This window comes from Purpureocillium takamizusanense, chromosome 3 (genome assembly GCF_022605165.1).
Source record: "Purpureocillium takamizusanense chromosome 3, complete sequence".
In the NCBI taxonomy this organism is placed as follows: domain Eukaryota; kingdom Fungi; phylum Ascomycota; class Sordariomycetes; order Hypocreales; family Ophiocordycipitaceae; genus Purpureocillium; species Purpureocillium takamizusanense.
This window is the reverse complement of record NC_063070.1, coordinates 3,062,801-3,078,248: the sequence shown is the minus strand read 5'-3', so window position 1 is coordinate 3,078,248 and position 15,448 is coordinate 3,062,801. Positions and strand designations below refer to the sequence as shown.

At 61.4% G+C, this 15,448-nt stretch overlaps 4 protein-coding genes across 5 annotated transcripts; 2 read left to right on the top strand and 2 right to left on the bottom strand.

The window, feature by feature from the left end:
- The first annotated feature begins 61 nt into the window (after nt 1–61).
- Nucleotides 62–5,469, top strand: dna2 (DNA helicase). The gene is made up of 5 exons (XM_047985759.1): nt 62–379; nt 449–1,696; nt 1,752–1,847; nt 1,894–2,388; nt 2,444–5,469. Exons 1-5 carry the CDS (start codon nt 335–337, stop codon nt 5,282–5,284), a joined length of 4,725 nt encoding a protein of 1,574 aa, XP_047841736.1. The 5' UTR covers nt 62–334; the 3' UTR covers nt 5,285–5,469.
- Nucleotides 5,373–9,089, bottom strand: BRE4 (Zinc finger protein containing five transmembrane domains). 2 transcript variants are annotated; one of them, XM_047985757.1, is made up of 7 exons: nt 7,965–9,089; nt 6,629–7,918; nt 6,349–6,583; nt 6,183–6,304; nt 5,865–6,122; nt 5,588–5,805; nt 5,373–5,518 (listed from the first exon to the last, which is right to left on the bottom strand). In XM_047985757.1, the coding sequence occupies exons 1-7, from the start codon at nt 8,952–8,954 to the stop codon at nt 5,455–5,457; spliced, it is 3,177 nt and encodes a 1,058-aa protein (XP_047841734.1). In that variant the 5' UTR covers nt 8,955–9,089; the 3' UTR covers nt 5,373–5,454. The 2 variants fall into 2 exon arrangements, with proteins under 2 accessions (XP_047841734.1, XP_047841735.1); XM_047985758.1 differs by having other exon boundaries at nt 5,865–6,583.
- Nucleotides 9,090–9,952: 863 nt separating this feature from the next.
- Nucleotides 9,953–10,818, top strand: JDV02_004531 (uncharacterized protein). Its single transcript, XM_047985756.1, has 2 exons — nt 9,953–10,372; nt 10,581–10,818. Exons 1-2 carry the CDS (start codon nt 10,098–10,100, stop codon nt 10,666–10,668), a joined length of 363 nt encoding a protein of 120 aa, XP_047841733.1. The 5' UTR covers nt 9,953–10,097; the 3' UTR covers nt 10,669–10,818.
- Nucleotides 10,819–10,950: 132 nt separating this feature from the next.
- Nucleotides 10,951–12,618, bottom strand: BAT2 (Branched-chain-amino-acid transaminase). Its single transcript, XM_047985755.1, has 2 exons — nt 12,103–12,618; nt 10,951–12,034 (listed from the first exon to the last, which is right to left on the bottom strand). The coding sequence occupies exons 1-2, from the start codon at nt 12,326–12,328 to the stop codon at nt 11,022–11,024; spliced, it is 1,239 nt and encodes a 412-aa protein (XP_047841732.1). The 5' UTR covers nt 12,329–12,618; the 3' UTR covers nt 10,951–11,021.
- Between the last annotated feature and the right edge of the window lie 2,830 nt (nt 12,619–15,448).

Sequence of the window (15,448 nt, the reverse complement as noted above, 5' to 3'; positions counted from 1 at the left end):
TTTGGCAGCCGGTGACGCAAGAGTCGTTTGGCCAGCCCAGCCCAGCTGCGGGCGGAGCGCTCGGAGGGGAGGACCAGCATTATCGATAAGACACACGTGATGGGCCTGGTTGCTGGGCAAGTCCCGCGTGCGCCTGCGGGCTGCCCCGTGTGTTAGCGCGCGCGTCCTGGTGGGGTGTTTAGGGTGCGCTGGACGCGACGCCCAACGGCTAAACGCGTCTCCCACCACCAACCAGCCATCCCTTGCCGTGTGGAATTCATGTTCCATCTTCATTGTTCGTCACTTCACAGATGCGGGCCGCGACGTCAATGTTCGGCCATGACCACTGCGCAACATGCCGCTGCAGAAGTCCTACTCTGAGCGTGTCGGGCTGAGCAAGGTGAGCCAGCCGGCTGATGGCCCATCGCGTCGAGAGATGGGAGAGAGAGCTGACCGACAACAACAACAGAACCGACAGCCGTGGCAGCGATCACACAGCCACCCCGTCAACCTGCAAACACCAAGGGGCAAACTGCCGCCCGTGTCCGAGACGACCAAGAACAAGCTCAGCAAGTTCCAATACCAGCCCTCCGATGATGCCGGGTCAGGAGGCGAGGACCAGCCGGCGGGCGCCATAGGTGGCGAGGCCTCCTCCAAGACCACGCCCCTGACGAGGCTCAATTGGCGGGACCTCGTGGAGCCGAGTACGGCAGCAGCGCCAGAAGAGCAGGCCGACACGTCCCCCAACGACAAGATCATGTGGAACAACCGCGAGGACCCTGCCTACAGGGGCATCCTGTCGCCCGTCATGGCCCGCAAGCGCAAGCGTGCGCGAAGCTCGTCGCCGACATCTTCGCCCCTGGCAAACCCCAACACGCCCGCCGTAAACGTCGAGAAGCTCACAAGGGCCCTAAAGTCGCCGCACGCCGACCCAACCCTCGAGCTATGGGACCGCTACTCGCTCAAGCCCGAGCTCAAGCAAGGCGCGGGGTCGCCGAGCGGCGCCGTGAACCCGGCCCTCGCGCAGCTGATGATTTCGTCGTCACCGAAGCCGGCGAGAGAAGCGCTTGTGCCGCGCCTTGAAAGCAACCTCAGGCGAGCCGTCAGCTGCGGCGTGGCCGGGACGAAAAGGCGAAAGGTCGAAAAGTCGAAGCTCGGAAGCCAGAGCAGCAGCCAGCAGAGGGAACTCGAGGCCGCGTCCAAGTCGTCGCTCGTCACCGCGCTGCTCGACACTGTCAATGGGAACTGCCAAGGCCCCGCGCAGGAGCACCAGACGCCGGCGGCGTCGCCATCGCCAAGACGAATGCCGCGCCCCGCGGCCGAGTCTCCTTGCCGGGCCGCGGGCGTCACGGACCCCGCGTCGTCCGACTACGGCGACGACGATTTCGATGAAGACACTTTCATCGAGCTCGAGGCCGCCATAAACAGTACCCAAGCGGCGACATTGACAGCCGCTCCGACGAGAGATGCTCCAGTGGCTCCAAAGGGTTCGGGATTCCACAAGACAGCGGACCAGTTCGACGACTTGGACGACGACATCTTTGACGAGGGCCCTGCGGCTGCGCCCGGGCGAGGACTCACAACCCCAAGGTCGGCTAGGACGAAACCCCCAGGCAGTCCGGGAGACGACTTTGGAGACGACTTTGACGGCGACATCGACTTTGACGCCGTCGAGCTCGCCGCAACGCAAACCATGCAACAACACCATCAGCCCTCAGTAGGTCAAGACCTGGCGAGGCTCTCCCAGTGCTCCATTCACTAAGACAAGGTAGACTAGCCAAAAGGCCAAGACCATTCAGCGATACTTAGTGACGAGCGTTTTAGAGGGCGAATACGTCGACCAGTACGACAACGCGCGTCCGGAAAAGGTGCGTGAACCGACGGCTTCTCGTTCTCCTTGCTGACTCTGCGCAGATCCTCATCATCCAGGCCGACACATCCAAGGCTGTCAAGACGGTGCATCTGCGAGGCTCGTGGTTTGATACGCCCGCGCACGCCGAGTCGTACGTGCACGTCATCGGCGACTTTTCGCTCAGGGGCCAGTGCATCATCGACGACGCCCAGAACCTCCTCATCTTGCACCCCGATCAGCTGGTCTCGGCCACCGTCGTGGCGGACTCGTTTGGGTGCATGCGCCGGGCCGTGCTCCAAGACCGTGTCAAGGCGACGAGCGAGGCCTCGCCGCCTCTCGTGTACGGGACCATCCTCCACGAGATCTTCCAGGAGGCCCTGCTCGCGAACCAGTGGGACCTCCCGTACCTGGCCAAGCTCATCGACCGAATTACCGAGAAGCACGTTGAGGACCTCTACACGATCAAGGTCGGCATGCCGTCGGCACGAGAGCACCTCCAGTCGAAGATGACGGAGCTGAGCTACTGGGCAAAGACCTTTGTGTCGTCGCAGCCGCAGGTAAGCTGCATCCCCTCCCTCCCCTGGCCCCATGTCCTCTCTGACGCTGCTTTAGACCGACGCCATGGTCGAGGATCGCAACGGCAAAAAGGCCAACATGGCCATCACCAAGCTGCTCGACGTTGAGGAGCACGTGTGGTCGCCCATGTACGGGCTCAAGGGCAACATTGATGCCACCGTCGAGGTCATCATGGTGGACGGGAAGCAGAAGAAGACGTTGACGGTCCCGTTCGAGGTCAAGACGGGCAAGCACGCCAACAGCAACCACATGGCGCAGACGGCCCTGTACACCCTGCTGCTCTCGGACCGGTACGACATCGAGATCGCTTGCGGCATCCTGTATTACATGGAGACGTCCAAGACGATGCGGATCCCGGCGGTGCGACACGAGCTGCGGCACATGATTATGCAGCGGAACCAGCTGGCCTGCTACATCCGCGAGCGGAGCGTCCAGCTGCCTCCCATGCTTAAGAGCAAGCACATGTGCGGCAGGTGCTACGCCAAGACGTCGTGCTTCACCTACCACCGGCTGGCCGACGACGGAGACGGCGAGTCGAGTGGCATGGGCGAAAAGTTTGACGAGGTCGTCAAGCACCTCACGCCAACGCATCAAGAGTTCTTCATCAAGTGGGAGAACCTCTTGACCAAGGAAGAGAAGGAATCACAAAAGACGAAGCGGGAACTGTGGACCATGACGAGCGTCGAGCGCGAGAAGAAGTCGCGATGCTTCGCCGACGTCATCATCGAGGAGGGCTCTGCGTCCGTCGACACGGACAACCCCCGTATCAACCGCTTCCACTACACCTTTGTCAAACGCGAGCACCCGGCCGGCTTTTCGTTCCTCGAGTCGGAGCTGGCCGTTGGCGAGCCCATCGTGGTGTCGGATGAGGACGGACACTTTGCCCTGGCCATCGGCTACGTGACGGCCGTGCGCAGGCAGCGGATAAGCGTGGCCGTCGACAGACGACTGCACAACGCTCGCATTAGGCAACCTGGGTTCGACGAGGCAGACAACCAGGTCTTTGCTAGCATCATGGACGTGGCGGCCGAGGGAGCGCCGGCGGATCAGACCCAAGGCAAGATCAAGGAGCCGCCGATCCGGTACCGGCTGGACCAGGACGAGTTCAGCAACGGCATGGCGACGGTGAGGAACAACCTGGTGCAGATGATGGCCAACGATGTGCCGACCGCGCCGCGCATACGGAGCCTGATTGTCGACCTGGCCGCGCCGCGGTTCAAAACGGCGCCGACGCAGTACACCATCTCGGACCAGGGCAGCCTCAACGTCGACCAGAAGAGGGCCATCGAAAAGGTCATGAGCGCCGAGGACTATGCGCTCGTGCTGGGCATGCCCGGCACGGGCAAGACGACGACGATTGCGCACATTATCCGCGCGCTCGTGTCCCAGGGCAAGACGGTGCTGCTCACGTCGCACACGCACACGGCCGTCGACAACATATTACTCAAGCTCAAGACGGACAGGATCCCCATCTTGCGTCTGGGGGCCCCGGCCAAGGTGCATCCCGAGGTGCAGGACTTTGCGCATCTCGCGGGCCAGCCCAAGAAGACGTTTGAGGAGATCAAGGAGGCCTGGCACGGGACGCCCGTGGTGGCGACGACGTGCCTGGGCATCAACCACCCCGTCTTCCTGGAGCGGTCATTCGACTACTGCATCGTCGACGAGGCGTCGCAGATCACGCTGCCCATCTGCGCGGGGCCGATCCGCATGGCCAAGGCGTTTGTGCTCGTCGGCGACCACAACCAGCTGCCACCGGTGGTGCGCAACGAGGAGGCGCGCGAGGGCGGCCTCGACGTGAGCCTCTTCAAGCTCCTGTCGGACGCGCACCCGCAGTCGGTGGTCAACCTCGAGCACCAGTACCGCATGTGCGAGGACATTATGACGCTGAGCAACACGCTCATCTACGAGGGCAGGCTGCGCTGCGGCTACGACGCCCTGCGCAGGCGCAAGCTCGAGGTGCCTCGCATCGGCGCGCTCAGCCACGTGCACTACGACGCCGCCTCGGCCTCGCTGCCCGGCACGCCGCGGTCGTTTTGCACCGGCCCGGCGGCGGCGGTGGCGACGCGGTGCTGGCTGCACGACCTCGTGGACGGCGAGGCGCGGGTGCGCTTCGTCAACACGGACACGATCCGGCCGCTGGTGCGCGAGGAGGCGCAGGGCAAGCGCATCGTCAACCCGGCCGAGGTGCGCATCGTGTCGCAGCTCGTCGAGAGCCTCCTGACGGCGGGCGTGCCCGCCAGCGAGGTGGGCGTCATGACGCACTACCGCGCGCAGCTCTCGCGCCTGCGCGACCGGCTCCGGGGGGCGGCGGGGGCCGTCGAGATGCACACGACGGACCGCTTCCAGGGCCGCGACAAGGAGGTGGTGGTGCTCAGCCTGGTGCGCAGCAACGAGGCCGGCAGCATCGGCGACCTGCTCAAGGACTGGCGCAGGATCAACGTGGCCTTTACCCGCGCCAAGACGAAGCTCCTCGTCGTCGGCAGCCTCGGCACCCTCAAGGGCAGCGGCAGGGAGGAGAAGAACATGCTCAGCCGCTTCGTCGCCCTCATGGAGGAGCGCGACTGGGTCTACGACCTGCCGCCCGACGCCCTCGACAGCCACCGCTTCGACGAGCTGGGCACGCAGCCCGCCTGTCGGTCGCCCCCCAAGAGGCCGTCGCAGCAGCAGCAGCAGCAGCAACCCAAGAAAGTCACCACTAACCACAAGACCACCACCACCACCACCACCACGACGGGCGCGTACGGCGGCGGCTCGCAGCAGGACAAGGAGAACCGCCGGCCATCGCCCAAGAAGGCACGTATCGGGGAAAGGGCGCTCCTCAGGGGAAAGCTCATCACGCGGGATATACTCAACGAAATGACAAACGGCGCATACTAGGAGGAGCCCGGGGACGGCGCGGGGCATCGGGACCATCATCACTCACGAAGGGGGGGCGCAAACAGGGGTACTTGAACATTGCAACATTGGCATATCTACTAGTTAGGGTATCAACTAGTTAGGGTATCAAATGGGTAGTAGTAGCCGCCCTCGTTGGTCATTACATGCCGTCATGATTTTTCGTGTCCGTCATTCTCCAGAGCTTGCCCTGTGACCTTGAACTCGTCGTCGAACCTACGACTGTCAGCGTCGCTGCTCTAGCAAGGTAGGTAAAAAACGTTTGGCGTAGTCCGCGCGACTCACCTCTGCTCGCCCACAATGAGCTTCGTGTACCGCTCCAGCTCCTCGAGCTGCGCGACGCAGCCCGTGAGGCTCTCGTTGTACGAGAAGCTATAAATGTTGCTCCACTTCTTGTGCCACTGGACGTCGCTTTGCTCGGCGTTGCGCGACATGTCCTCCTCGACCTGAGCCGACTTGAGGAGCAGTCTTTTCCGGGCAGCGGCGGCGCTGGGGAGGTATCGCTGCGGGAGTCAGCAACGGGACGAAACGTTGTAAGTAGTGAGTAGGCGGGTGCACGCACGGGGACCTTGCGCTGCGATCGCAGGGCGCCGGCGAGGGTGTAGAGGTTGGCCAGTATCGACGCCACTGCGTCGCGTCTGTAGCTCAGGAGCTGCTGCGCCGCCACGGGATTGTCGCGTATGTGGCCCGGGTTGTAGAACAGTGCGGACTGGCGGACGGCAATGAGGTACTCGAAGAAGCGTTCGCAGGTGTCGGCGAGTGCAGAGTAGGGCCGCGCATCGAAAGACGCCCTGAGGCGCATTTCCTTTCTTGTGAGGATCTACAGTATAGGCGTGTCAGCCCGGCTCAGGTGGGATACGAACACGAACAGGGTCCATACTAGAAGCTGTCTGATACGGACAAAGCCCTCTCGCAGACGCCCCTCGAGCAGCTCGGATCGCTGCACGTCCTCGGGTGTGGGGTCCTCTCCTTCGTCAAAGTAAACGTATTTGGCCACGACGCCTGCTCTGGTCAGCTCGGTCTTACGGCTTCGCAAGCGCACATACCGCGATATATGACGCTCATAAAGAAGAGCATGGACGACAGTGCATATCGGAGCTCATGCCGCGCCACAAACGGCCACAGGACCCAGTTCACGGGTATCGGGGCAATCGTGCCGACGACGAACGCCGTGCCCTTCAGCACGGCGAGCAAGGCTGGAGACGTATCGCCGTCTGTCCCATTCACCTGAAGTCCAAGTGAGATTATAGTAAATGAGAGGCAGCCGACGAGCCCGGAGCGCTGGGACAGTCAGCGTGGTCTGTTAGGCGAAGTTACGAGACATACCGGATGGGTGCTTTGCGTGTAGCGATAGAGCATGGGGATCATGTAGATGGCAGCAAAGACCGCCATAACATATGGGTTTCCATTGCCGGCAGCATACGCTGCCCCGCTCCAGGCGGCTCCCAGAATCGCCAAAGAGGCTCTAATGACGAGATCCTGCAAATTGCCACCGATCCGCGGGTGCATCGCAATCCAGCTCATGGTGACAGCCCACCACACCTCGTACTTGTCCCACCAGGAACTATTCACATCCATGTAGCCAGGTACCGAGAGCAGGGTCGTCACCAAGCAGACCTTGAAGGCATACCGGCTCTCAAAGCCCTGGAGGCGATGGAGGATATGCCAGAGCTTGTGGCGAAACGACTCTTTAGGGGGGGAGAAGCCGTCGACCTTGGCATCCATAGTGGCATGCGACACTTCGGGTCTCAAACCCATGCCCTCGTCTCCGGGGTCGTCTTTATTGAGCGGATGATGCTCGCGCGATTGGAGCTTGTCGAGCAGGCGAGCAATGCCTATAAACGTCATGTCGTACGACGTGGCCGCGGCTCCTCCACGGTCGTGTCTGACTTGAGCGTTGGAGCGATGCAGTGCCTTTCTGAAGGGATACGATGGCAGGTGCAGGCGCGGCCACTCTGAAAGGTGCTGCATCAATTCGACCTTGACCATGAGATTCTCAATGGTGGCTGCAGTCTCGCGGACGTGTCTAGCGAACACGAAGAGCTGCACAACCTGCGAGTCGCGCAAGGTGGAAGGCGGCAGCTCGCCGGATTCGAGCAGCCTAGACTCAACCATGTCAAACGCGGCCTTTGCCTGCCTCAATCGAATCTGGATAGGTCCGATATCTGAAGACACATGGGCTCCCGGCCCGAGGTACCTGCGATATCCTGACAGGTCGATCAGCGCCGCATGGCAGCGCAAGAGCCCTTCGGCCATGGATGAAATGACCTCTCTGGTGGGTGCAGACAACTCGCCGGCTACTTTGGCAGTGATGTCCCCTTCGCCGGACACGGACGATGCGGTGTCCAAAGGCACGGAGGACGGGCTACTGACGGTGATGACAACGTCCTCCTCCTGGTCAGAGTCCACGAATAGGAAGGTTTCCGTCTCGAGCGAGAGTAGAGCGCGTATGACGGCCTGCATCAGATTACGGAGGTCTCCGACATCATCTGGGCGAAATCTGGTAATGGAAATGTCTAGTCTCAGATCGCGAGCTGCCGTCGATAAGTCCACGAATGTCTTGGCCAGTCGTCTCCGCAGCCTGTTGTCGCGGGGTCGCGGGATAATCAGAGCCTCCTGATGAGCGTCAGCGGCGTCCTGGTGAATATACTGGGAAACGAACCTGCATCGCCGAGAATGCCCTGTGCAGTGTGGTGGCAAGCGCTCTAGCGCCGGCATCCGGAAAGACAACGCAGTTGACGACAAGGGCAATCGCCTGACCAAGCAGCCAAGGGATGCCGTAGCTGAGCAACTTGGACCAGGCAATATCGTGGCTGCTCGTCTCGGCCAACGTGGTGAAGGTGATGGCAATGCCAGCGCACAAGGCTGCCTGGTAAAACCTATTCCAAAAGGAACGCAGAAACGCGGCGGCCGTCATGAAGAGTGCGAGGAACAAGGCGAGGATGCCTCCGTATCCGGCCTGGGCAGCGAGGGTGGATGTGGACAGCAGGAGCCCAACGACTCCCCATCCCAGGCCGGCCGCGGTGCCCATGACTGTGAGAATAGCGCCGTCCAGCTGCGCTCCAAAGGCGCGCGCCGGGTGGTTGATGATGACGGAAACGACCATGATGGACGGGTAGCGCCCGAGCCAGTGGCGCACGGCCGGGACAAGACACAGGACGTATGCGACAAAAAAGGCAGTAAAGGACTTGAGAAGGCGGATTCCGGCTCGCGTCTTGGTGACGCGCCTGTACAGCGACTTGAGCTCATGCCACTGCCGCGGGAGAAAGTACTTTGGGGCGAGCGGCGAGCCCTTGTCAAAGGCGGCGGGCAGGGTCTCCTCGGCGTGCTCCAGCAGCTCTTGCTCGTGCAGGAGCGAGGGTTTCAGGAACATGGCGTCGAAGAAGCCGTCGCGCAGCTCCGAGACGCCGTACGTGTCCGTGTCCATCTTGTCATCGGGCACCATCTCGTCAATGTGCGCCATGTCGACGACGGAGCTGCGTCTGCTGGCGGGGACGGAGACCGGGTCTCCAAGGTGGGCCCGGCCGGGGGACCGGGGGAAGGCGGCATCGTGATCGCCATCTTGATGTTGCTTTCGGCGACGGACGTAGCTTGGGCGCGGCGAGCTCTCCGACGCACCGGACGGCCGGCGGGGGCTCCCCGGGTCGGCCATGGTCACGCCGGGCGACGGCGGCGGCCCACCGGCGGCGGCGGCAGGACTGTGGGAGCTGGCTCGCGGCGGCTTCGACACATGAGGGCGCAGCGGGCGAGCTCAACGAAGCGTCCGCGTATCGACAGTGACTCTTGGGCAGAGACGACTTTGGAAATGCTACGATGTCCAGGAAGAAGCCGGTGGGAGTTGGATAGGGCAAGGAAACCGGAATGGAAAGTATAACCCAGATCGCGCCTGCCCTGCCCCGCTAGCCCCTCCCGAGGAGCAACAGCGCCCAGCTCAAGCATCTATGCACTAGGTAGATAGAAATGCCTAATTCACGCACCCTTCGCTGTGCTGTCCAGCATCGTGGCTCTTTGCTCGCTGCTTCCAAGCGCAGCGCAAGGAGTGGCCGCCGACGCTGATCCGCACCGCCGATCCTGCAAGTGACGCAGTTGCATCAGAAGTTGCCGCAAGCGATTGGGCACGGTGACGTGAGTGGACGCCCGCGTGCTGCCTGCCCGCCCGCATAGCATCGCGCGTGGCCTCAATCATGAGGCTGCCACTGCCCTGCCCGCCTGGCTACCCCACACTCCCCCCCCTCAAAGCTGCCACCAGATGGATGCGTAAACTTGGCCCGGCTCCCCATGGTCGACGCAATTGGCGGGCTCACGGTGCGCCCAGCTCGTGCGACGACGGCCTCCAGGTACGCACATGGTTGTGCCCGCCCGTGTGTCGCCTCGCAGGTACAAAGCCGAAATGTGTAGCAGCAGCCAGATGATGTAAACGTAGCGCAAGACGCGCAACAGCCGCCGTGCAATGAAAATTGTCAATCGCCGGCGCACTGGCCAGGCCTCCAGCTCGGCTTGACCATTGATTGCATCGACACTGCGATATCGCTCTGGACGTGCATCCAGCCAATCGCGCGCCCGACATTGCCGCGTCAAGTCACGTGACTCCATCCAAACTCCCGGACCCCATTTCGCAGCGTTTCCCTGTTGCACTCACCACCACCACCACGACCGACCGACCACCACCGCCCCGGCACGGCCACAACGCACCGAACCCGGACCGCCTCCGAACTTCATCGAGGCCTCCTCCCCTATCAAACGACAATCCGCCGAATCTCTCTTGTCGAACACACGGACGACCCCCCTCCCTCCAATGGCCCTCCTGCGACACGCCGCGCGCGCTGCGCGCTGCTCCCGCCAGCCCATCGCCGCCGCCGCCGCCCCCTCCTCGCGCGCCTTCTCCGTGTCCACCCGACGACAAGGCGGCGGCCACGGCAGCGAGTCGCAGTTCGACCCCCCCACCGGCTGGCTCTGGGGCATCAAGCCCGGCGAGAAGGCCGAGGCCGAGGGCTGGGAGTGGCCCATGTACCTCTTCTGCGGCAGCCTGCTGGCCACGGGCATCGCCCTCGCCTTCAAGCCCGACACCACGTACGTACCCGGAGAGAGAGAGCGGGGGATGAGATGGCGTTCAGGCAGGCAGGCAGGCGGAGCCCACTGCGGCGAGCCCCGTCATCTCTACGCGGCTCATTCATGTTCCCGGCGTTGGCACTCGCTCGTCAAAGTGGCCCGCCTCGCCTGAAACGCTGCGCGGCACATGTACTATCTCGATGCATACAGTTGCTAACAGCTCTCTCAGTGTTTCCACCTGGGCCCTTGAGGAGGCACGACGGCGGTTAGAAGCCGAGGGCATCCTGCCTGACCCCTCACCGGAGAAGAAGAACTAGGGGCGGGGTTGGCACTTGGACGATAGACGGGGGGAAGCCGGCAGCGACGGACATGCCGGTCCGTGAGCCGCCATCTGTACATGTTTGGCCTTTGCTTTTGTTGCTCGGGGGACAGTCCTCACGGCATGACTACTAGACTTGAATGCAAGGATTATTGCATACCCAAACAGTGACCGTTGTGAAAGAACCAGAGACCCATTGACCCCGTCTGTGTGTGGTCGCTCATCTCACCTTCGTACAGCAGCTCAATCTTGATAGGACTCGAGTCTTGAATGACAAAAACTCAAAAAATGTAGCATACGAGTCTAGGCTTGTTTACGCAATGACGCTCTATTCTATGTATCCTTGTCCCCTCACTCCACCTTGTAGCTCCACTCGTGCTCCTCGTCGCCGTACTGGATCGCCTCCATCCACTCCTTGACCTTGAGCGCAATCTCGCCCGACTCCTCGTCCTCCTTGAGGCCACAGTTGACGTGCTCGCCCTTCCAGGCAATGGTGCGCACGGGGCTGACGATGGCGGCGGTGCCGGCGCCAAAGGCCTCGATCAGGCGACCGTCCTTGGACGCATCGTAAATCTCCTTCATGGTGTACTTGCGCTCCGAGACCTTCCAGCCCTCGGGGACGAGGCGCTCGCGTGCCAGGGCGAGGACCGAGTCGCGGGTGACGCCCTCGAGGATGGTGCCGTCGAGGGGCGCCGTGACGAGCTCCTTCTGGCCCGTCTCCTTGTCCTTGATGGCGACAAACATGTTCATGGTGCCGACCTCGGTCACGTACTCCTCCTCGCCAAAGAGCCACAGGTTCTGCTGGTAGCCGCGGCTGGCGGCCTGCAGCTGGGGCACGATGCAGGGCGCGTAGTTGGCGCCGAGCTTCTTGTCGCCGACGCCGCCGGGCCAGGCGCGCACGGCGTAGTCGGTGGCCTCGAGGGAGACGGCCTTGAAGCCCGTCGGGTAGTAAGGGCCGACGGGCGAGGCGATGACGTAGAGCAGCGCGGAGCCGGGAGGGCCGACGCCGAGCGTCTTCTGCGTGCCAATCATGGTGGGCCGCAGGTAGAGCGAGTAGCCGCGCTGGTCGGGGATGAAGCGCGCGTCGAGCTGCGCGAGCTTGCTGATGAGCTGGATGAAGCTCGTCGGCTCAAACGTGGGCAGGGCGATGCGCGCGGCCGACTTGTTGAGGCGCGCCATGTTCTTGTCGGGCCGGAAGAGGCGGACCTTGCCGTTCTTGTCCTTGTACGCCTTCATGCCCTCAAAGCACTCAAAGGCGTAGTGGAAGACGCACGTCGCCGGGTCCAGCGAGAGGTTCTGGTACGGCGTTATCTTGGGCTCGAGCCAGCCCTCATCTTGGTTCCACTCGATGGCGAGCATGTGGTCTGAAGGGGGGGAGGAGCAGTTAGTCGTGGCTGTTGGACGATGACAGGTCAGAGCGCGACACACGCACCGGTAAACTCGCGCCCAAAGACAAGATCTTTGGGCTTGCTCAGCGCCTTGGGGCTCTTCGTCTTGGTGATGCTGAGCTTAGAGGCGTCGAGGGGCTGGTGCTTGGCGGCGGAGGCGGCCTCGGCCTTGATGCTCATGAAGCGCGCGGCGCGATAGGCGGGAAGCCGCAACAACGACGACCGGCACGAGGCCCGGAGGGCGCCCCGGGCGACGCTGGAGGACTGCATGGCGACGGAGAGAAAGGAGGGATGAAGTGTGAGGAGAGCTCCGCCGTGGTGTTGTGGCTGTCGTTGGTCACAACGGGGACAGGACCCGGACTAGCGCAGACAACGAACGATGCAGGATGCGCCCAAAGCAATTGACGCTGGAACAAGACCAGAAAAGAAGCCCGATCGACTCCGTCGCACAGTCGGGGCAGCAAATGAGGGGATCGCGAGGCCGGAGGCGTTGGCTGACGCAGACGGAGCGTCGGTTCCCAGGGCCAAGAGTTGAAAAGATGGCCCCCCCGGAGCGGTACCGGAGCTGCGACCTGCATGGTTTGGCGGAGCGGTCGCTGCTGCCATGTTGGACCGCACCCTTGGCCGGGCCGATTATAAGCGCCAGAGCCGCCCGGCTTTAGCTGCAGCCAACTGCTGCTGCAGGGTAGGCGGCTGTCACTTGGACGCTGCAGCACTCACATCGCATCGCATTCGGTGGATAAAAACTCATTCCGCCGGAGGGCATGTCCGATGGCATACTACGCGCTTCCTGTGTCTGAAAATGAGTTTATGCAAGGAAATAGATCTTACATTACCCGCGATGATTAGTTGGGCAGTCAATTAATGAGGGAGGCTTGCGTGTGCTTTCTTCGTACAGAGCCAGCCGTCCAAACGACCCGCATCGTGCGCCGCCGCGCATAAACGTGAGCGATAACTGAGACAGGCGCCACGGCCGGTGCCGTGGACCGCTGCTGTCCTAGGTAGTATCTCAATGCGCTCTGTGAATTTCGCGAGTGCCGCTAAGACCTTTCTGAGTTACATCGATCTGTATTCAAAGGTAGTGCCCCTCCCCATACGCGCATAAATCAGTTCTTCGCCTAATCTCAGACACCGCCAAGCGATCCTTAACTTGACACGAGCTTAATGAGTCTCACCCACACCTTGGCAGGGAGATGCTTACCATACCTCACCCGGTGAAGAACCTGAGGTAACGCGTTTTGCGCATTGGGCGGTGTTTGGTGACCCCCGCAGAGAGAGCAGTGTGCGGGTTCACGATGCTGTGCCAATGTGGATGAAACGAGAGCCTCTCTCTCTGATGTGGTTCAGATGGCGGCTAAACACCATCAGCCCAGCTGAGTGAGCTCATACTATTTGCCAACGTGGCTAAAACGTGAGCTTCTGATGTGGTCAACATTCATCAGCCTATTCAGGCGGGCTCATGATATTGTTTACCAATGTGGATGAAACGAAAGCTCCTGATATGGTCAACAGGGCCAGCATCAGCGCCCGATCTGGGTGTGCTCATAATACCTTTTCCCAATTTGGATGAAACGAGAGTTATGATGTGGTCAAGGCGGGCCAATATCATTGGCCTCGCTGGGCATGCTCCCGAATCTTTTGGCCACCTTGAAATTGTAGTAGCAGATAAAAGAGGAGAGGCCTCGTAATGTAGAGCTGAGAATCTAGAGCTGAAGTCTTTGGATCTGCGAGTCAGTCCATAGTTGGGAGGGCTCGCGTCGTGTTGCGTCCAGAAGTGGACACGCGCTGACCAGCGACGTATAAAGTAAAAAAGTCAGCCGGTTGTGTTTGGCACCAGGAACAGAGCTCCCAGCCACATCCATCACGCTCTCTTACGTTGCTCAGTATTCCCTTTTTTTCTTTTCTCTCTTTTCTTTGTAATAGATGAAAGAAACTCTTCGCAGTCCACTACACGCTCTCGCCTATAACCTGTACGCCATGAAATCACTTGCCCTCATCGCCGCTCTTGCGGCTTCGGCGGCTGCCACTCCAACAGGTAGACGGGACAACCCAACTCCAGGGACCGATCTCGAGCCCATGCCGCATCCACCCAACAACACTGAGGATAGCTATGGCAGCACGACAACTCTTCTAAAGCGCGTCAATATTGAAGGGGCCTGCCAAAGCAACATGGACTTTCTTCAAAGGGCTCTGGAAGGGTGCAAGACGAGAGCGACTGCAGCCGCCAAGGAAGCTTTGAATGGTAAATCCGACCTAATGGATTATCTTTTCCACACAAGCAGCGAGCAAGACCGGCGCCACGTCTCCGACGTATTCACCAAGATAGCCGACGAATGCAGCCGACAGGGAGGTGGCGCTATTACTATTTCTTGCCGGAATGATCAGAATTGCTTCGCGCCGGATGGGTCGGAGCGGGGAGCTTATGCCGACACTCCCGGGCCACATCTAAACCTCTGCCCGTTGTATTGGAACGCTCCCATCGGTGGCGTCGGTGGCCAAGGCGGCGCGTGGTGCAAGGGGCTCGACGCAGAGAGTTTGATGATACACGAAATGTCCCATGCGCTCATCGGGACGCACGATCATGCATATGGGCTGGACAATTGCCGTACTCTTGGCTCGCAGCAGAGTCTCGACAATGGCGAAACATATGGCTTGTTTGCAAGCTTCATCGCGCTCAAGTGCACGCGGGAGGGAATGCCGGGCAAGTCGCCGGGGGACGCGACTAGCACGTCTCCTGACAAAACAGGAGGGAAACCGCCAACTATCCCAATGCCACAGGGAGAGCAAGGTGTCCCACGGCCAAAGAGAGAAGGCGGCCCGGGGCCACAAGGAGAGCAGGATTTCCCACGGCCGCAGGACGGGCAGGACGGGCAGGACGTCCCATGGCCACAGCGAGGGCAGCAGAGTCAGCCGGACGGATCATTGAATCCACAGTCCGAAACGACGACTTCGCCGAGCGCAAAAGACAATCAAGGCAACCAGCCAGCGCGGCCCGATACCCTTCCGGAATGGTTGCCCACTGGAGCGCCGAGTGGCCCGTCGACCGACCCGCACGACAGATTCGGGGGCGGACCTGAAGAGCCGGCGAATGGATGGCCCAAGAAGAAGCCGGGTTGCAAGAACAAGGAGCCAGCGAATGGGCAGTCAAACGGATCGCTGCAAGGCGCGCCAGGCCAGGATGATAGGCACAACGAGGCTCTGGATATTGTCAAGGGAGGGGAATGGGAGGTGTACAAAGCTTGACGATGGGGCCGGAACGCTGATTGTGACGAGCTACCGCTGGAACGGACAATGACATAGACTGTCGGTGTTGGCCTGCCGAGGAGAATGGAGGGTGGCCCTGGATGGCGTTGGGGAGCTGTAGAGCCTGGTTGACAATGGCCTGGATGG

What these genes read in the sequence shown, in the direction of transcription:
- dna2 (XM_047985759.1), top strand. Translation starts at nt 335, where the DNA reads ATGCCGCTGCAGAAGTCCTACTCTGAGCGTGTCGGGCTGAGCAAG. An exon ending in AGCGTGTCGGGCTGAGCAAG is followed by an intron (nt 380 to 448) that starts GTGAGCCAGCCG and finishes CAACAACAACAG; the next exon opens with AACCGACAGCCGTGGCAGCG. An exon ending in AACAACACCATCAGCCCTCA is followed by an intron (nt 1,697 to 1,751) that starts GTAGGTCAAGAC and finishes AAGACAAGGTAG; the next exon opens with ACTAGCCAAAAGGCCAAGAC.
- BRE4 (XM_047985757.1), bottom strand. Translation starts at nt 8,954, where the DNA reads ATGGCCGACCCGGGGAGCCCCCGCCGGCCGTCCGGTGCGTCGGAGAGC. An exon ending in TCCGTATCAGACAGCTTCTA is followed by an intron (nt 6,123 to 6,182) that starts GTATGGACCCTG and finishes CCTATACTGTAG; the next exon opens with ATCCTCACAAGAAAGGAAAT. An exon ending in GATCGCAGCGCAAGGTCCCC is followed by an intron (nt 5,806 to 5,864) that starts GTGCGTGCACCC and finishes TGACTCCCGCAG; the next exon opens with CGATACCTCCCCAGCGCCGC.
- JDV02_004531 (XM_047985756.1), top strand. Translation starts at nt 10,098, where the DNA reads ATGGCCCTCCTGCGACACGCCGCGCGCGCTGCGCGCTGCTCCCGCCAG. An exon ending in GCCTTCAAGCCCGACACCAC is followed by an intron (nt 10,373 to 10,580) that starts GTACGTACCCGG and finishes CAGCTCTCTCAG; the next exon opens with TGTTTCCACCTGGGCCCTTG.
- BAT2 (XM_047985755.1), bottom strand. Translation starts at nt 12,328, where the DNA reads ATGCAGTCCTCCAGCGTCGCCCGGGGCGCCCTCCGGGCCTCGTGCCGG. An exon ending in CTTTGGGCGCGAGTTTACCG is followed by an intron (nt 12,035 to 12,102) that starts GTGCGTGTGTCG and finishes CCCCCCCTTCAG; the next exon opens with ACCACATGCTCGCCATCGAG.